General features: G+C 41.0%; 1 protein-coding gene across 1 annotated transcript in view; it reads right to left on the reverse strand.

Moving 5' to 3' along the window:
* The window catches only part of BLNK (B-cell linker), a 61,726-nt gene that overhangs the window by 32,985 nt on the left and 6,901 nt on the right, over positions 1–21,840 (reverse strand). Inside the window, exons 2-3 of the mRNA XM_018558889.1 lie at positions 11,314–11,379; positions 1,210–1,266 (exon numbers count right to left, since the gene is read on the reverse strand). Coding sequence (XP_018414391.1) covers positions 1,210–1,266; positions 11,314–11,379 — 123 coding nt within the window. The remainder of the gene's footprint in view (positions 1–1,209; positions 1,267–11,313; positions 11,380–21,840) is intronic.

Consider the following 21,840-nt stretch of genomic DNA (forward strand, 5'->3'; position numbering starts at 1 on the left):
TATATAACCTAAGTGAATGTTCAATCAAATCTGATGTATATAATGGAGGAGGCTTTGCAAAAATTACAAGGGCTTTGTTCGGTGGCACATCTTTTGTCTTACTGCTATTTATGGTACTTCAAAGTATTGTAATTTGAAATGATTTATGTATTTTAATATCAAGTTGCAGTTTCTAAAGCAAGTAAAATAGTTTCTTGTATGAAAAGGGGTATTGCCCCTATATTAGGCATTAGTGAGAACTCATCTGGAATATGAAGTTCAGTTTTGGACACCAGTTCACAAAAAGGATGCTGTGGAGCTGGAGAAAGTGCAGTGAAGGGCAACTAAACTCATAAGAGGCATGGAGTAGCTCAGCTATGAGGAGAGATTAACTGACCTGAATTTGTTCTCTCTGGAGAAGAGGCGATTAAGGAGTGACATGATCACCATGTATAAATACATAAATGGTCCATATAGTGAGCTTGGCGCAAAACTATTCACTTTAAGGTCACTGCAAAAGGACAAGGGAACACTTGTTGCATCTGGAGGAAAATAGGTTTAAACCTTTGCATACGGAAAGGATTCTTCACTGTTAGAGCTGGGAAAATGTGGAATATAATGCCCCAGGAGCTAGTTCTAGCTAGCTCAGTTAACTGTGTTTTTTAAAAAAAATCTGAATTCCTAAATGTACAGAATATAAGTATATATTAACATTTTATAAGTAAAATAAACACATGAGATTGTAGATGCAGGGAATATCCGATTGCCCTCTGGAATCAGGAAGGAATTTTTTCCCCCCTGTTGGAGCAAATTGAACCATGCGTTATAGGGTTTTTTTTGTCTTCCTCTGGATCAACGGTTGGTAACTGTGGGCATAGCATTCTGTTTTAGGAGGTTTTTCTTTTTTTCTTCTCTATGGGTTGTACTCAATGCACTTAAAATGTTTACTTTATAAAGATAAGATGTAGTATATGACTGTCACCTGAAAAGTCCCATATAATGTTGTTTTTTTATATTTTAAGTAAACATAAATGAAAAAACTTTTTTTTCCCCTACTGTTTCCTGGTAACATTCTGCCCAAGAATGAGAGTGCTTTTATATTTAATCAACAAAGCCAACAAAAGAGAAGGCGGATTTGAAAATGAAGCAAAGCGCGCACACATCAATACAGACAAAGCAAACACAAGTAATCAGTGAGCAGATTGAGGAAGCAAGCAATGATTTTCATACCGATCCCATGCATCCTTCCCAGTCTTACAAAATCCCGCCACCTGATCGTTTTGGAACCTAAACATTGAGGAAGGACAGAGCCCAAGATTGGAGAAGGATTGATCACATTAAAGCTTACCACTAGAATAAATCACAGCAACCAATGCATCAGGGGTTCTTAATACGCACCCTAGCAAGCAGTTTGAGCATATTGATTTTGGTTTCAGTATATTATAAAACACTCAAGGGATGAAGGCCGGATTTTACAGAAAGGTATTAGCTATAAGCAATCTCTTCGATTGTAAGCCCTCACAGGCAGGGCACTCCTTACTATCTTGTCTTGAATTGTATTGCAATTATAATGATCTTCCCTATTTTGTAAAGTGTTGCCCAAACTGTTGGCGCTATATAAATCTTGTATAATAATAATAATTTCTGTGAACTGGTTTGATTGTGAGTTCTACTTTAAAGTGTATTTCCACTTTTGCAGCCAAATTGAGATAATACCAATTTATATTTGTTACATGTTCCCATTCACATAGCATAACTTTAAAGAACTACTCCAGATATATAAAAAAATTAACCCTTGCAGTGGGTCTACCCCATGCACTGCAAGGGTTAACGGCTAATTTTTCTGTAGGGACCGACATTCAGAAGATATGCTCGCCTGATGCTTGGTCCTGCAGCAGTCAGCGCTCACCTCTCTGCTTCCATCTGCTTTGGCTGTTGTATGTCCCTTGGTATCCTAATGTCTAATACAGGTGAATGGACTGTATTCAACTTGATTACGTCAGTAGGGCTTAGACTTCCAGGGCCTGTGGGGAGGAGATGCTGCAGGGACCGGTCTATCAGCTACATGGGATCTTTTATTTGAGCCCCTAGAGAAAAATGAGCAGTTAACCCTTGTAGTGTGGGGGTAGCCCCACTGCAAGGGTTAATGTTTTACATTTTTGGAGTTCCTCTTTATTTAAAAAAAATGTCACCTTACTTTTTAAGATGCTCTTTGTGCCAACTCCAGGACTAAAAAAATCCTGCTTAGTTCTCACTGTCTGGTGGGGGGGGTTGGAGGATGTTTGTTTTAAACCATTAACCCTGACTGTACTGTGATGACAGATTTCCTTATCACTTGTAAACTAGATGAGTTGGATTGTTTGTCCTAAGAAAGGGTTGCAGCCCTATAAACATTGTATGTTCATGAGGGGAGCTCAGTCTGTTCCAAGTCTTTCTATTAGTACAGTCAGAGTTTGCGGTTACTGAAATTCAGAGAGGAACATGCAAATGCCTGCCAAATGGAGACATCTAAAAGATGAGATTTTTTTTTCACATTGTTATGTATGCTCATGTATGTTTTCTCAATTTTGACTGCAAAAGTGGAGATACAGCCATTTTGCTTGTACGTTAAAAACCACTGATTATGCCATAAAACAAACTGTAATTTAATAATACAATCATTACATAAAGCAACACTTAGAATCATAAGAGAGAGCTGATAGACAAAGTAAAATGGAGTGTATTAACATATTATATAACATTTCCCTTCCTGCTATTTCACATAGAGACTTGGGCCAGCCATGCATTGTGAGAAAATGGTGATTAATAAACAGGAAAAGAATGGTGACTAGATCTAGTTGATATAAGGACAGGAATCCTATATGAAATATTGCAAATGTGACCGATATACACTGCCTGGCCCAAAAAAAGTCTCACACACTAATATTTCATTGGACTGTCTTTAGCTTTGATTGTGGCACACATTCGCCGTGACATTGTTTTGATAAGCTTATACAATGTCAAAACTTTTTTTTCTGTCCAGATTTGCATTCATTTTTTTCAACAAGATCTTGTAGTGATGATGGGAGAGTCAGGCAACTGTGTAAAGTCTTCTACAGCACATCCCAAAGATTCTCAATGGGGTTAAGGTCTGGACTCTGTGGTGGTCAGTCCATGTGTGATAATGATGTCTCATGCTCCCTGAACCACTTTCACAATTTAAGCCCGATCAATCCTGTCATTGTCATCTTGGAAAATATCCAATGTGCCATCAGGAAAGAAAAAATCAATTGATGGAAAAACCTGGTCATTCAGTATATTCAGGTAGACAGCTGACCTCATTTTTTGGGGACATAACGTTGTTGAACCTAGACCTGACCAATCCCAGATTATAACACTGCTTGAAATCCCGCTGGTGACTTTTTTTTTTGGCCAGGCAGTGTCTTTAAAGTGGATCTGCCAAATGTAAGCAGCCATTTTGTGGGATAACCTTTTATTTATCAAAATTTAACCAGTCCATTAGGGGCATTATATGGCACACATTTGTGATGGTCACTTATTTCCTGAGAACAGACAAGCTGTGATAATTAATATGGTTACATACATTGTGTGTGCTATTTAGGACGTGAAGATTGCATGCAATAATGTGTATAAATATACATCTCTACAATGAAAATCTAAATTTTCTGTGTTTGCACAAGGCTATAAAATATGTCAATAGATATTTTAGGATAACAGTAAACATTATCTATTACTCTACACGGCCCTGGATTAGAACCTTCAACCTTGACAATGGCAAGCGTGTACGCTAACCACTACACTATTGACTCTGATAATAGTAGCTTTAAATGCAACTGAAGCCAAAACGTTATTTATATATAGTGTAGAGGGATTAGAACATCTGTCAGGTTTCTATTGCGGTCTGGTCCCTGTTATGGAGAGTCACACTCTAGATTTGTCCTGGCGGCCGTTATCAGTCGGGATGCACTGATACCGGTTTTTCGGTATTGAGGAGTACTGATATTTTTTTTCGGTACTCGCCGATACTGAGTACCGGTGCATTGTGCCCCAATTATCAGCCTCCCTGATTGGCTAGGACGCCGGATTCACTTTTTCCTAGGCAGCCTGGCTTCCTGGCCAGTCAGGAAGCCGAGAAGTGGGTCATTAGGTGCCGCCTGGCTTCCTGATTAGTTAGCAACACATTAAGCCAGCTTCCTAGCGAATCAGGAAGCTGGGAGGTCATAACCCACTGCCTGGCTTCCTAAGTCGAAATTACGGAGATATCCCTCTGCCCAGAAGTTCCAGTAAAAGAGGCAAGTATCGGAGCATTTGGGCGAGTACGAGTACTAACCCAAATACTCGGTATCAGCACCGATACTAGTGCATCCCTAGTTATCAGTGAAAGAAAATCCCAAATTTTGGGTTGTCACATAACAGGAATCGACGGGAAAATCGACACTGCTGACCAGCAGCAATCTCCCTCACTTTGGAGGGATTTCCTCTAACTTCCTGTTGTGGCCATCGGACAGTAAGTGAAGGGAAATTTCCCCAATGGGGCACAGACGGCAAAAAAAAAAAAAAAAGAAGAACAGGGGTTACAACCCTCCCTTATTCTTTCGAAAACTAAAAAATCTTTTAACTTCAGTTCTACTTTAAATTGGACCTATAATCAAATGTAATATGATACGTGCAATATATATATAAGAAAGTACATTAGTGTAACACAGTTTTCTCTACAAGTATGGCTGAATAGCAGTTGTAGAACTCATAGATTTACCCACAACACTCTTCACATCTGTACATCTGGGGAGTTATAGGTAAGGCACATGGAAAAAATATACTTGCTCCATTTTTTGTGTAGTTTCTAGCCAAATGCATATTACATAGGGATCAATGGTAACGTGTATAAATCACACAGAAAGCACGACTAAAATACACACTGTGCCTACAACAAACCCTACCCATCACACACAAAAATGCATTGGTGTGACTAGAGCCTAGGCCATGTTTGCAGATGTATGACTAAAATGCAGAATCTTGACCACAGATAAATGTAACCAAAGTAAAAAATTAATTTATAGCTACTAAGCTGCTATGATCCTGCTTTTTTCTGCAGTACTGAGTGTTACAGGGCCCTATAGGACTTAATACAGAGCATAATAATAAAATAGAATACACATAAACATGAGATTTATCACATTGTATAAAAAAAAAAAAAGGGATAGAGTTCTATTCCCATTAACTTTTATGCAGTTGTTCTTAAGCACAGAAACAGACATTAAGGCAATTTTAAAAGATAACTTGTGATTTTATTTTTCATTCTTGTGATTTTATTTTTCATTATTGTAATGTGTTAAGTACATGTGCATACATGCAACAACGTGTGTTAGATAATGTTAGATGATTAGGTAATAATAAAAGCGTGTGCATCAATAGCACCTAGAGCCAGGCACCTAGAGCCAGGTGACATGTCCCCTTTAACAAAGAAGATACGTGTTCTAGATGAGAAACCAAGCAGATCCCACAGGAAATGTATTCATTGTTGCATCACAAGATGCTCTGTCCTTTCTATTGCTCACTGCATGAAATAATTCTCAGTTGTCTGATTAGGTCGTGTCCTCCTGGATCAGTATGGGATCTGGTCATATTCATTAACCTCATTTTGATCTAAATCAAAGCTGTCAGCACCTAAATATAGTTAAATTGACAAATGATTAAAGAAATGCAGGCACCCTTAGGTGCCAGTACATACCATGACGTTGCTTACGGAGTGCCTTGGAAGCCCTGAAACCCAGGGCATTCTAATATACAAAGCTTCATTTTTCTGCTAGCCCAATTGCTCCACCTTATGTACCTCCTGATGAACGTCCATCGCCTCATTGTCCCACAGGGAACCACGGTAGGTGGAGATGACGACCTAGGCCAGTGATGGCCAAACTCCGGCCCTCCAGCAGTGGTGAAACTACAAATCACATGGAGCATCTCTCTCCGGGAGTCATGTCTGTGGTTGTGAGAATCTTGCAAAGCCTCATGGGATTCGTAGTTGCACCACAGCTGGAGGGCAGCAGTTTGCCCATCCCTGACCTAGGCCAAACTTTTTTTGATAGATTGGTGAAAGTTTAGAAGCTCTGTCATCTTTTAATAGCTGCCTGGCTTCTTTCCCCTGATTAGCAATGGAAACTTGACAAAGGCTCTAATCCTTCCCTACTCCTTCCTAAACTAAAAAATAAACCCCCGGAGTTCCACTTTAATCATGATATGTTCTGTAAAACTTCTTAAAAGGAGAACTATGAGGTGAGTGCTTTTCACTCACCTCATAGTTCTAGCCGACCTGTGACAATGAGACTGTCACAGGTCGGCTCAGTAGATCGGGAGGTGAGCGAACACATGCCGGTGTTCGCTCACTTCTCGATCCTGTCACGCCTCTCTGACGTGACAGGGGAGGGGATGGATTCCCCCCTCCGATCCACCAGCGCTGACTGTCGGATCGGACGGGGGAGGGGCGGGTACAGCTGGCTCTGCCTCTAGATAGGCAGAGCCAGCTGTCACTCACGCAGCTGGGCGGATCTCGACATCGATGTCGGGATCCACTCCGGCTGCAGCGTCTCAGTATACCGCGAGCTGTAGCTCGCGGTATACTGAGCTTAGGGTGATGGGAGGACGCTAGTTTGTGTCCTCCCGTTACCCTGAGAACTATGGGGAAAAACCCTGATCCCATAGTTCTCCTTTAAAGCCCAACTCCAGTTAAATGCTGCTACAGGTTATCTTTTTTTCTCCAGCAGTGGGCAGGTCCTGAATCCTACACAGAACAATGTCATACAATGACATGGGACCATTCTCTGCAGCTTTCTCCAGTGAGTCCAGTGCAGATGGTTTATATACCCTTAGAAGGGCGTGTCCTTGACACCCTGGCCTTACAGGAATTGGGTGAATGATACTGGCCGTCACACACCCAGCAAGAGTTTGGGTGTTTCATTACATACGTTTTTTTCCCCCTGGTGTGTGGAGTACCTAGAGCTCACCTTCTCTTTAGTCATAGAGCTTTTTTTTTTTCCGCTACTGCCAGGGTTTGAATTCTGGTCCTCTATTGGATTCATCACAGGCGATCAATAATTACCATTTCTGGCTTAGAGTTGTCATACAGTTGGTCTTCCTTACTTACATGTACTACACAATGTTTTTACACCCCTAGGTTTTTCTCTGCCGCTATACAGCCTTATTTGGGGGATGATGCATATTATTTGCTAATGACAAGATCTCCCTTCATCTTCCGGCTGCAGGTTATGGTCCCGTTGATTGATACAGACATGACTGATGGATTCGTCAATTTTCTGTCCCTCCGTTAAAAACCCCAATAAACACACGGACTGCGCAACATGGATTTTAACGGCCACAGCAGCCCTTTTATTAAACAAACAACTTTAACAATAACCAAAGTAATAAACCAAATATACAAAAATAATACTTTAACAAGGGTTGACCTGAGAAGGGGTCTTTGTGTGCCCGCCAGCCCAAAAAAGGCCTCTCATAACACTCCACTCATGTCCCCAGCCGCACCACAACCAGCTCGAGGACACTTACTCCTTCCGGGTTATCCACTCTCCAAATCCGACCACTCCCGCCAAGCCGACGAGTACGCCGGCCAAGTGCCCGTACTTACCGACTGCCGAATCAGTGCTGCCGAGAAGCCAACGCCACCCTCCAAAGATGCCCAGGACAAGGAATCCCCTGCCGCTCCCGGTGCCAGCGACCAGAACCTGTCCCACTGAAAACGAGACAACGCATCAGCAACCGAATTCCGCACACCAGGAACATGCACTGCTTTGACAAAACAATTGAGCTGCAAGCAAGTGAGAACCAAATGCCGCAGCAAACGCACCACCGGGGGCGAAGATGCCGACAACCGGTTCACCGCCTCCACAACACCCATGTTATCACATGGAACCGAATACGCTGATCACGAAAACGCTCCTGCCAAACCTCCATGGCCACAATGATGGTAAACAACTCCAAAAAGCGCCAAATTGCCCAAAAACCCCGCCTCGCGCCAATCCTCCGACCACGCCTCGGCACACCAAGCCCCCTGGCAATACGCCCCAAAACCAGTGCTGCCCGCCGCATCCGTGTACAATTCAAGGTCAAAAGCCAACACCACGGGCGCCATCCACAACGATCTACCGTTGTAATTATCTAAAAACGCTTCCCAAACCGCCAAATCCGCCCTGTGTTCGCCAGTCAAACGAACAAAATGATGAGGGGAGGTGATCCCCGCCGTAGCCGCACACAAACGTCGATTGAAAATTCTCCCCATCGGCATAATGCGACAGGCGAAGTTCAATTTACCCAAAAGAGATTGAAGCAGGCGGAGACGCACCTTCCGCGCCCTCCGAGCCGCACCCACCTCCCGTTGGAGATCCTTAAGCTTGTCCTACGGCAAGCGGCATTCCATGGCCTGCGTATCAATGATGATACCCAAAAACTGCAACTCGGTCACAGGACCCTCAGTTTTGTCGTGCGCCAGCGGAATACCCAACTCCCGGGCCACCCTTTCCAACGTCCTCAACTACACCGAACAGAGGGGAGAACCCGGCGGGCCAACGCACAAAAAATCTTCCAAGTAGTGGATGATGGACAAAACCTGAGCCACATCACGCACTACCCATTCAACAAAAGTACTAAACTTTTCAAAAAAGGAACAGGAAATTGAACACCCCATAGGCAAGCAACGATCAATAAAATACCGCCCGTCCCACCGACAGCCAAGCAATGGCTGGCTATCGGGGTGCACAGGGAGCAACCGAAACGCGGATTCGATATCCGCTTTCGCCAGCAGCGCCCCCTTGCCATAACGCTGCACCCACGCCACCGCCGTGTCAAACGATGTATAGGACACCGAACATAACTCAGGACTAATGGCGCTGTTAACCGACGCCCCCTTCGGGTAGGATAAGTGGTGAATAAGCCGAAATTTTTGAGGCTCCTTCTTGGGAACCACGCCCAAGGGGGACACAATCAGCTCGGGAATAGGCAGGGTAAAAAACGGCCCAGCCATCCTGCCCAGCTCGACCTTGTCCAGTTTGGCCGAGACCACCCAAGGGTAAAGAAAGGACTTTCAGAAAATATTACACGCAAGACCCATTAGGATGTCCTAACCGCTCATTTTTCTTTCAGAAGAGCTGAAGTAGCCAGAGGGGATTCTGGCATAGTTTGCGCCTTAAGAGACCTGCTGGATGTCACACTATACCCGAGATTTGTAATATGTGGTATATTCAGGATGACAGCTTATAGGGCGTTTGGAACGTGCAGCTCATAGTCATCCCAAAAAAGTCCAGTTTTAATTTACTATGGTCAGATCAGTTAATCTCTGGTTGCTTTTGAATATAATCTGTGATTTTTGTTTTGCCTCATTGAATTAACTTATGTTTCTTTTTTTATATATACATGCTGGTTCCAAATGTATTAAAAGGGATGGGATTTTTAAAGGTGCTTTTTTTTATAGCAGTATCAACAATTTTATTAACCCTTGCAGTGGGGCTACCCCCCAACACAAGGGTAAACTGTTTGTTTTTGTTTGGCTTTAAAAAAAAAAAAAAAGTTACACTCACCTGATCTCTCTTCACCTCTGCTGCAGCAGTCTAAGGTCCCTAAGCCATCAAGTTCTACCTACTACCCCCATGCTACCCCAACACTGCAAGGGTTAACTGCCAATTTTTGTTATACTTACCTGAACCTTGGAGCCGGCTGGCTAGGACAGTGCTTTTTCCAGCCTGTCATCTCCTCTACTGCAGTGATGGTATATCTCTTGGCGTCCTCAGGTCCTATAAACTGTGTAAAGAACTTAATAGCTCAGGGACCTTAGACCGCTGCAGCAAGGGGGAGAGAGGCCCTAGAGACCAGTCTACAAGCCGGACCCTTACAGAAATCAGGTGAGTATAACTTTTTTTTCAACCTAGACAAACCTATCCCCCCCCAAAAAAACGAGCAGTTAACCCTTGCAATGCGGGAGGTAGCCCTACTGCCTGGGTTAATATTTTACATTCTAGGAGATGCTCTTTAAAGAAAAAAATGGCACCTTACCTTTTTAGATGCTCTTTGTGCCAATTCCAGGACTAAAAAAAAAATCCTGCTTAGTTCTCACTGTCTGGGGGGGTTGAGGGAGTTTTGTTTTAAATAATTAATCCTGACTGCACTGTGCTGATTAATTATCACTTTAAAAGTAGATGAGCGGGCCTGTTTGTCCTAGCAAAGGATTACAGCCCTGAAGATAGTGGGGGGGGGGGGGTTTTATCAAACCTGGAGCAGACAAAAACTGGAACAGCTGTGCAGGGTAACCAATCAGCTTCTCTCTTCAGTTTGTTCAGGTAAGATTTGAAAATGAAAAAGAGAAGCAGATTGTATGTTCATGAGGAGGAGCTCAGTCTGTCCCAAGTCTTTTTATTAGTACAGATAGAGTTTGCGATTACTGAAATTGGGAGGAACATGCAAATGCCTGCTAAATGGAGACATCTAAAAGATGAGATTTTTTTTCAAATTGTTATGTATGCTCATGTATGTTTTCTCAATTTTGACTGCAAAAGTGGAGATACAGCCATTTTGCTTGTACGTTAAAAACCACTGATTATGCCATAAAACAAACTGTAAAATGGATAATTTGATAATACAATCATTACATAAAGCAACACTTAGAATCATAGGAGAGAGCTGATAGACAAAGTAAAATGGAGTGTATTAACATATTATATATAATTTCCCTTCCTGCCACTTCACATAGAGACTTGCAAATGGGCAGCAATGCATTGTGAGAAAATGGTGATTAATACAATTTGTGCCCGGAGTTATTTAAATCAGAAGTTATTCTCCTGTCATTACTTCCATTGAAAATAAGCACTAGGACCATGCAAATCCCCCTTTTCAACTTAACTGTTACCCAACAGTTCATCCAGAATCGCTAGTTTATTACAGCATTACAGCCTTTATTTCACATTTCATAAGTTCATTTTAGGTTTGTACCCCTAATTAGTGCACAGTATGGAACCCCTGACTTCTGTGGTGTAAGGCTTAGGAAACAACAATGCAGTATAATCAGTTATAAGTTGTTGAAATTCACAGACTTATTTTCTCAAGAATGTAAATACTGGGACCGTTACGCTTCATGCATATTTACAGTACACAAAGATGATAGTATAATTGTGCACATTGGTAATCAGATGAGGGAGAATGTTTCTGAAATCTAAGCTTTTGTATGTGCATTTTTCATATTGTGCATTTTTCATATTGTGAAATCAATAAACACCGTTATTGAAGAGGAAGCAATACATTTATAAAATGACAGACCTAGTTTAGAACATGCCTTACCTTTTGATCTTTTGCATAAATCCGCCGTCATTGCTCTTTATCTCATGCACCATCTTTTGAAGCTGCCTATTACAGGAAAGGAAAGATGTTGTTGGAAATTGGATTTTTTTAATCAATACTTATGAGCATTAAATGACAATTTTGGCAAATATGAATAATCAAATTAGACATTAAAGTGCATGTGGTGTCTGCATTCATTTTTATTTTTCAGGTTTTCTTCCTCTTGCTTTTCAACTAGTGATTCTGCAATTAACACACTCCCTTGCCCTAGGGTGACAACGCTCACTCATACTGCATCTATGGAGGAGCAGGATTGTCACCCTAGGACAGGAAGTGTGTCAGGATAACAGAAATATCTCCAATGCTACTTATCTCCATAACAGAGGGGAGGCGTTCTGTAGTCCACAGGAAAACTAGGAACAATGTTATGGCACAGACAGAGAGCACAGGAAATGATCAGCTCACAAGATTTCTGTCTTGATCAGCAGATATAACAAAATGCTTTCATTGGTATATTTTACAGACAAAAAGGGAGCAAATAAGATCATTGTTAGGGTTCATATATATTTAAATCTTCCATTCCTACTCAGTGATCACCTCATAGTGATTATCTCCATTTCTTTCAACATGATAAGCTTAGAGAGGATAGTGGAAGAATGTAGTTTACTTTTTACATTGACCAGAGCGTCACAAGTTTCTAAGAGCCCTTAGCAACCTGGGATGCTCTGGCTGGAACGGGGGCACCCCTTCTGCCAGTTGCCTGATTATAGGGATGCCCCTGGTTCTTCCCCTTCCTCAATCTATCACAAAAATATTGCCTGGACTTAACCTTGTATGTATGTATGTATGTATGTATGTATACATATATCTATCTATCTATATCTATAGATATAGATAGATGTATCTATCTATATCTATAGATATAGATAGATAGACATATATCTATCTATATCTATAGATATAGATAGATAGATAGATAGATAGATAGATAGATAGATAGATAGATAGATAGATAGATATACACACACACACACATAAAATCAGGATAAAGGTGAGCTGTCCCCCAACCGAAATGTGAGGGATGCAATAAAGTTGCTTATTTGCCACTGTACTGTTTGCAAGTCCTGCAAGTGCCCTGCTACCACTAACTCATAAGTGGATTGTGGCCCCACCGTAAATATGTTTATATAAGATTTTACATTACAAATGCAATGGCATTTCAAGCATTTTGCTATTTCTCAAGCCAGTGAATCTCCAAACTGTTGCCATTGAATATGTATTGAGAAAGCCTGAAGTTGAATTCAGAGCTAAGAAAATATTGTTTAAATACAAGAGATTCTTACTGGAATCTTGGTGTGTTTTGTGTATTTCGTCTAGCTCTGAGGGACATCTTCCAGCACAATGTTTTTAAGCAACACACACCCCTGCCATCTCCCCAGTTATTCATTCCATTAAGAATTTATATTCCAAAAATGGTTGGTAAACCCAGTTTTTAGGGGGGTTTTACCATACATTTTCCTTTCTGCTGGCTTTTCAAAATAGCAAATAAGATAATTAAATGATAAGATAAAGGTTTTAGTGCAGAATAAACACTTTTGCTAGTTAATTAGAACATTTTCATAGGTATCTGTACATCAGACCAACAAAAGGGATAATTGAGGAGGAAAGGGGGACAGCGGGACTCGGCTGCAATTGAGGGACAGAAGAAAAAAGAGACGCTCCCAGAGCTCAGTGAGGGACAGTTGGGAGGTATGGTGGTGTGGCATCCATAGGTGTGGACTTTCTGTGTACAGTATTGAACCACTGGGCCAAATATATACACACACATACATATATATACACACACACACACACACCATACATATACAGTAGATGGCAAAAAAAATATACACATTTAAAAAAAGAAAAAACTGTATTAAAACTGCAGTACTCAATATATACCGATAACAAAAGAGGACTATAAGTCACATTTGATTTCTGCAATTACAAGAGGTGCTCAAAGTGGTTACCATCAGCATCCAGACACTTCTGATTACAGCAAACTACTGCTTGAGCAACGTTGACCAAAGTGTCCAAAGCGTTCCGGTTTCTTCCCTTATCATGAATGAGTGAAATTGTTAGATGTGTTGGAGGTTCTTTTGCATACTCATGCCCTCATTGCTGTTGTACTTCCGCAACGTTCTCAAATTTCAAATGCCACTTCAAAATGGTCTTGCACTCCTCGAACGACAACCATGCTTCCGCCATTTTCTTTGACTGTCCTGCCTGTTGCTTGGTGGCGCTAGCATTCATTTTTATTAATGCTATCTATTGAGCGAATGTCATACTACACAATGCTACCGTAATTCAATTCAACTTCGAAATGTAATACATACATAACATCTCCTAAAATGTGTATACTTTTTTTGGCACCCACAGTATACTGTATATATACATAAAAAACATCAATTTACAACATTTTTAAACTTAAAAAGGCTTAAACTGTGAACGCTGTGCTCAAAAAGACCAGCAGAAGTCAAAGAATTAGTGCCCAGTATTGCCTGTAGGCTCCCGGCAGCTAATCTTTTCCCCATTACTAGTGCCATATAGTTTCCCCAGCATGATAGTTTGAGCGTGACCGTCCCTGAGGTTCCGATAAGCCAGTGAAAAGAAAAGAAAAGGAAAAATTTTTTTTTTTTAAAAGACAAAAAGCTACAAGATGTTGTTCTGTAAGAATATGCAGCCCAGTATAACCATTGCAGTAGATAACGCAGGAGAACTGGTGGTGAAAGGCTCAATATATTTCAGGTCTGGGCTGAAGTGCACCTGGCAGATGAGCAGGAAACATTTAGGGAAATGAAAGTAGACATTTTCGGTTTGTAATTTTCCTAGTGATATACAACTGCTGTTTAATTGCTGCATTCAGAAAGAAAGACCCACGCTGGAAAGTGAGTTTAATTCTCTATTGGACTCCCACATTAACTGTGCCAAGTTTAAATACATTTTGACATATTTTGAGTTAGTGGGAAGTGAAAATGATAGTTTGAGGAAACAGTAAATCCTGGAGATATAATAACTTGAAGTGGCCATAAGTAAGGCTGGCCATAGTCTGGGTTAGCATTGCTAGGAATGACCGAGCTACGTATTAGATGTGGTATGATGGGCCATGAGCATGCTACAGAGGAGACCAGCATGCTGTTAAATATGTGGCAGATATCTGATTAATGAATGAATGAATAGGGGACCAATTATTTTTAAAAAGCCAGACAGGAAATCATTTTAGACTCTCCATACCTGGAAGTATGACATTCTAATACAATAGGCTGAATTTACATAGCTTTAAAGTGACCTTGTCAAGTGCTACAAATATCTAAACACCTGAGAATGAAGCAGGTTGATACTTACCTGTCCGGTGGCTGGTTGGCTGAAATTTCATGCTCTTGCAGAGCTCTGGGCGCCAATACTATCTGACACCTCTGGTATGTTGAACAGCATGCCCCCCCCTCCCTTTCTCCCTACTGGCTGCTATGGTTCCTTCTGTTGACTCTTGAGCTAATGTAGAAGGTGGTGGAATGCATGCTTTTTCACACATTCACAATTGTGGATTGTTATTCATGCACAAAGCTCTGTGAGAGATCAAGGTTTTAGCTAACCAGCCACCAGCAAGTAAGGACCTTAATTTGTAAATATCTCATTGGACTCAGATGAAAATAACGGAATGTAAAATAAGGATCTCTCTCTCACTCTCTCTGGCTGAATGCACGCACTAAAATAATACCCTTTTAATCCTACCATGATGTTTTTTAATCAGGCACTTCCTGGTATGGGGTGACAACGCTCTCTCACTGTCTCCCTGGCACACGCTTCCAGTGGAGACTGTACGCAACCATGGTAATGTTCATTGCTCTGGTATGACCCAGTGTTGTCACCATCAGGAAATCTACCCGGAGCAGTGCGGCATGTAGACAAGAAGTGTAGAAAACAAAGCCGAGAGCAATGAGATGCAAAAGGAGGATGAAAAACAGAAAAACCAATAGGCAACTGCTTATGATACACAGGCTTTGGCAACTAAATGCCATTAAACTGGCTATACACTATACAATCTGATGGCAAAATTACAGAAGATTGTACAAACAACTACTATACTGTATATAGTACAAGGGCCTTCCTGATTGGATAGATTAGATGGGTTCTCATATTACATAGTTTTGGTAAATCTAAAGTGGATTGTTCAAAGATTGTATGCGCAGATTGTAACCTGTATAGCGACCTTTAGAGTTTACATCTACTTGCACAGAGATATAGATTTGAGCAATGCTTTACGCCAGAGACATTATCTACCAGCCTGAACTCAGAAGAAACTCGGGGCAGAATTGGCAGGAAATCTCAGAGCTGGCAATGACTAAAGCGGCATTTATCTGTCAGGAATTAATGACTGCTTTGTTTACCCAAGACAGGTTTAATAAGCAAAAGATCACTTGAGTCTACAAAGCCGAGGCGCAGCTATTGTAATATCTCCATTACTATTTATTTATTTGTACCAGTCTGTACATGTCTATAAAACACAGTGCACAATGAAAGGATTGTGTCTGCATGTTGGTACTGTACATAACATAAGTCCAGTACTGAATTCCTCGTCTATCTATTGCCCTGTAATGGGGACGGTCGTCTGTTTTCACAACACATCTTATTGCGCATATTATCAGAAGAAACATTCCCTTTTGTTCATCTACCTCTTCAATAAATGAGATGTGCTGTGTTATTATAAATACTACACAGACTGAAAATGTAATTTTAAAAAAGGCACAGTCCAACTTTTGCAAAAAAATAAAATGCACAAAACAAAATGTGTATTATTTTTTATTTTTTGCATTTGAGTCTGCAAAGCATCACAACTGTGATGAGTGGATCATGTGTGCAGTGCTCTGGCTCCTGCAAACTCTTCCGCCCAGACCATGTTTGTACTGGAGGTATAGACTATAACCTAAGGGACAAAAATGTAAATGGACTACAGGTGTGGTGATATCACTGCTCTTGTATTCCATAGAGAAGTATGAGTCTCTCTGCCGCAGTAGTTTCTCCATTCACAGATCCTGTAAAAGTCATGTTACACCCTAAATGTGTGTAACATGAAACATGGTCTACAAAGTAAACCTAGATTTAAGTGTCCATTCACACCATCTGCATTGGACCTGCACTGGTGTTTCCAGCGCAGCCCCAATGCAAGACAAGGCAACTTGCCTTGTCATGTATGGTGCCCATTCACACCACTGCCTTGCAGTAGGAATGCATTGGTGTGCGGTGAAAAAAAAGTAAGACATGCCTAATTCATCAAGGCCTTTCGTTAAGAGGTTTTGACATGTGGGACAGATTCAAGTAGCTCTTATCTACAGTTGTATATTAATTTATCATATGGAGACATATGAGGGGGCAGCATTGAGGCTGGAGTTTCCATACTGGACCCTTCATCCTCAGTGCCTGTTCAGCCCCCAGGTAAAGCAACACAATTGCTTTAGTTGCTAGGAAGCTGTCGGTTGCATAGCGTCTGTAAGCAGACATACAAAGACAGACCAGCGTGCTCATAGTAGGGCTGTGGTGTAGTAAAGAGAAGCCATGTTTGCTTGAGCCACCCCTCAGCTGTTACTGGTTGCTAGAATGCTATCGGGAACACATCATCCTTGGTTGCTAGGGTGCTGTCAACTGCAAAGCATCAGTGGTTGCTAGCAACCACTGATGCTATGCAGCCGACAGTTTCCTAGCATCTAAAGCCATTGTGTTACCTGGGGGCTGAACAGGCACTGAGGATGAAGGGTCCAGCATGAAAACTCCAGCCTCAGTGCTGCCCCTCCCCCATAATGAAACCAATGGGGATGCGCAGCAGACGTGGGTACAAAATGCGTGCAAATGCCTAGGTGTGAAGAGGGACTTAAGGACCTGCTCACACTATAACACTGGCACAGAGCACTGCACTGGTAGGTACACTCAGGTGGGCACAATACACCTCAGGTGGTTGTGCATTGCAGCGAAGAGCGTGGTATACAATCCTGTGCATTGCGGTAAAAAAACGTGTGTGCATTACTTTTTTTCACCGCAATGCATGGTACTGTGGTACCACCGGGAGGGGTGTTGGGGTACGATTCAAATTACATTTGCAAAGCTATGGTGTGAACTTAATGATTAGATTTTAGGTCTACTTTAACATCCCTGGTGCTCACCCAAATCTGCAGTATGGGTTTTGAATGGTGGTTGTGGTCATCTATAGGAACACGGATCATGTTGGCATTTCTAGCACCATAAAATTCCAGACACCAAATAAATCCAACTTAACACTGGTTTTGTTTACAAGTTCTCCCGTGTTTCCAGGTGCTTATTAAAATCATTATATTTATAATTATATACTCTCTGCCAACTTACACAGTCAAAGCTGAGCACCGTCATTGGGATCGCCTGGCCCGCCAAGCTGGCCTAGAAATTGCTGCCTTTGTAATGCGCTAGCAAATTTGTAATTACACAGCGACGGTCTGACTATTACACAGAGAAAACAGTGCTGTCCTCGTTACAGAGCATTCTTCTACCGCCCTCCTTTTATTTCCACAGCTGCACAATTCTTATATTTATCAGAACAACCATCGCCCGTATAATTGGTGTCACAGCGCAGGGCACATGGGAAGTAATACTACTGAATATTGAAAATCACAAGATCACAATTATTTTCCTATTTTACTAATGATTAAACAATTATATCTGACTGGAGGTTGTGTGCAACAAATATGGCACCCAGAGCAGGACAGGTTGGAAAAATGTGAAAAAGAAAAAAACCTCAGAAAACAAACATGAATTTTCAGCTTAGCAAATTGTTGGAGGCTTGTGTTTTTCAATTGATGTGCTGTATGTAGTTCAGTCTGAAAATAGCTCCTCCCACATTTACATGCAGGGCTGTATGTAGTTCAGTCCAAGAATAGCTCCTCCCACATTTCTATGCAGGGCTGTATGTAGTTCAGTCCAAGAATAGCTCCTCCCACATTTCCATTCTGATGTGTTTTTATTCCAGTCCAAAAACAGTCCCTCCTCCATTTCCATACAAGGTTGTATGTTCTTCATTCCAATAATAGCTGCTCCCCCATTTCCATTCTGGGCTGCATGTTCTTCAGTCCAGGAATAGCTCCTCCCACATTTCCATGCAGGGTTGTATGTATTCAGTCCAAGAATAGCTCTTGCTACATTTTCATGCACAGCTTTATGGTTTTCACTCCAACCATAGCTCCTCCTATGTTTTTATGCAGGGCAGTATGTAGTTCGGTCCACAAAAAAGCTCCTTCCACAGAAGCTTGCACAAATAGATATCCAGAATGGATATAGCCAATCATTCCCATACTGTATGTCACTGTACATTCCCCTGAATGTATTACAGCCCCTCCTAAAATTTCCATGATGGACAGTATGTACTTCAGTCCAAGAACAGCTCCTCCCAGATTTCTATACAGTGTTACATGTAGTTTATTCCAAACACAGCTACATCGCCACGTAGGACTGTATGCACTTCAGTCCAGGGACATCACTACAGTTCACTTGGCCCCATAGTAATTTTTTTTCCGGGGCACCCTGCCAACCTCTCTACTGTCATTAATCTTACAATAAAGCATGTCTCAATCATGGACAGGTAGCAGTAGAGCTGACAGCATAGTCACTACATTTCTATTAATCAGTGCTGTGGATATAATGTGTCGGGTGGGGGCAGCAGTGCGGGGAACTAACTTTTTGCATTGATTTTCCAGAATATCATTATGTCTACAGTGGCTCCACAGTCTTTTTCAGCATCTCCATCTCAGAGCCTCAGTAAATAATTTTTTTTGTTTAATATGTTTTTATTGCACTTCAATTTAATATAATTTATACAATACATTTTATGACAGATATTAAATACAAAACCCACAGATACATCATACATCCACCACTCACATAAATTCTTGTCAAATCTCCATCCCCTTTTCTTATCATTTAATCCAATCTTTCCATTCTTCCTCTTCTGGAGGGATGGGGGGAGGACCACCTTTGTAATCCACTTATATTATTCCTCCCCCTAACCAAAAAAAGAAAACAAAACAAAAAAAAACACCTCTGTGAAAAATATATCACCCCATCCACCTCTCTATGGACGAAACTTCTTTCTACTCCTCTTTAGTGTCTATTTTCCATGTGTTCTACTAAGATGTCTTATAGACAAATATACTAGCTATTGTGTTACTCCCCTATTTCCTCTAATCTACTCTCCCCTCAATATTGTGATCCTATTCTTCGTATAACCTCTTGAATATCTTCCCCATCTTAATCCATTAACCACTCTTATAGAAACCCCTATCACCTTCCCCTAATATGGATACCCCCATTTCCCTACTCTCCCATTCCTCCAGAAGACATTCTTCCATCCTCTCTATTTCTGCCATTTATACAGGTCAAAACTCTGTGTTAACACTATATATATCCATCCAAAGATCGTATTTTGCCATTGGCCATATATTCATTACCCATCTCTATATTCGTAATTTCATCTTCTCTATACCCCTATATATTCCTCAGACTGTCCATAGCTTACCCAATTTCTCCAGATCTTATCAAAGCTATCCTTTCCATCTGTATCCTTTGCACTTAATGCCTCCATATATTATTTTTCTTCCATTGAACTAACCCAATTCTCTAAAGTTGGTGGTGTCGTAGATTTCCATCTCCGCTAGATACAAACTCTGGCCGCAACCAGCATAAATCTTAAGATATCACTTTTTATCTGTTTTAGGGATCCAGGTAACAATGATAATATGGCCATTAAGGGATCTTTTTCTACATTTTGTGTTTCTATGAAGTTATACATTTCAAATACAGATTCCCAAAATGGTTGCAATCTAGGACAACTCCACCATACATGCAAGTACGTCCCCTCCTCTAGGGTACATCTCCAACATCTATCAGATAGATCTGAATTTATATGTTTTATACCTTCTGGGCACCTGTACATCTAGATATTATTTTATAATTTTTTTCTTGGTGGAATGTAGATATAACCGAGCTATGTGTCATATTAAATATTCTTCCCCACTCTTTATCAGATATTTCTCTCCGCATATCTTGTTCCCATCTTTTCATAAACTTAGTGTGTCCCTTGTCTTCTTCCCTCAATATGCCATATACTACTGATAGGGCGTGGGTAATGGGTTTTTCTGATAAGCACAGTTTTTCAATAAATTATAAGCCCTCAGTAAATTATAAACCCTCCCACCGCCACAGCAATCAAGTGCTGAATACGGTAATATAGTAGTCAGTAAAAAGAAGAAAAATCAAATCAAATCACAAAAAAATAATAGTAATTAGTCATAGTAGCAATAATAATGACCATCAAAATATTTTAAATTATGACATAACCCTAATTTCTATGATAAAGTACTGGATTTGTATTTTCTAAACACGCACACAGATTTTTTATGTTTATATTACCCTTACCGCATCCCCAATGGGCCCCCCTTCAACCCCCAAAAGCAGCTGCGTGGGCTACTATCGCTATAATTACACCACCGCTTCAGTCCAAAAACAGCTCCTTCCACACTTTCATGCACTGCTGCATGTACGTCGGTCCAATAATAGCTCCTCCCGCATTTCCATATACTGCTGAATATACTTCAGTCCAAACACAAATTACATTTTTGAAGTGTATTTCTGGTATTCCTTAGAAGAATTATAAGGATCCATTAACACTTTATGCAATTTCATGCATTGCAACAGGCCAACACACGTGTCCAACTTCTCCATAATAAAAATAGTGTCTGTTCCCATCACTGCGGCACAGTGCGTTTAAAAAAAATAAGAGGGGAATTTACCAAAACTGGAGCAGACCAAATCCGAAGCAGATTCGCACTGCAACCAATCAGCTTCTCGGTCTCATTTTCAAATCTTACCTCAGCAAACAAGTGAGCTGCTTATTGGTTGCCATGGGCAACTGCTCCAGATTCTGTTTGCTCCAGTTTTGATAAATTCCCCCCACAATATGTCCTTTTTTATTCTGCAATTTAGTTCATTTGGAGCCCTGTAGATGGCAGCGCATCAAAGTGCATATAACGTGTTTTGATGCACTGGCAAAAGGCAATAACAGGCCTTGGTCAATGGATGTTAACACCGTCCAATCCAAAGTTTTAATCCAAAAATGCACCGAAAACACACCTAACACTATAAAAAAATGTACCTCTACGCACACACATAGATCTAAATGGACCCTCACTTTTATGTTACTTCCATATTTTTACTATTTCAAGTTTTTAATCTAATGTTTTATATATCATGTTTTAGATGAATTCTCTATTTAACTAATACACATTTAATACAGAGTTCACAGCGATACCATCATACTGGTTCTGCAGAGCATTTTGGGTTTTCCAAAGAGCACAGCAGTATCTTTTTCTTTTTTGGACTCCAAGTCTCTTTCATTGAAACACCATTTGGTATTCTACAGAGCAGAGGGGGAGGTGGACAAGCCAATTTTCTGACTCATTCAGCTGCATGTGT

Source organism: Nanorana parkeri, unplaced genomic scaffold, assembly GCF_000935625.1.
Source record: "Nanorana parkeri isolate BGI_ZX_2015 unplaced genomic scaffold, ASM93562v1 scaffold366, whole genome shotgun sequence".
Lineage (NCBI taxonomy): Eukaryota > Metazoa > Chordata > Amphibia > Anura > Dicroglossidae > Nanorana > Nanorana parkeri.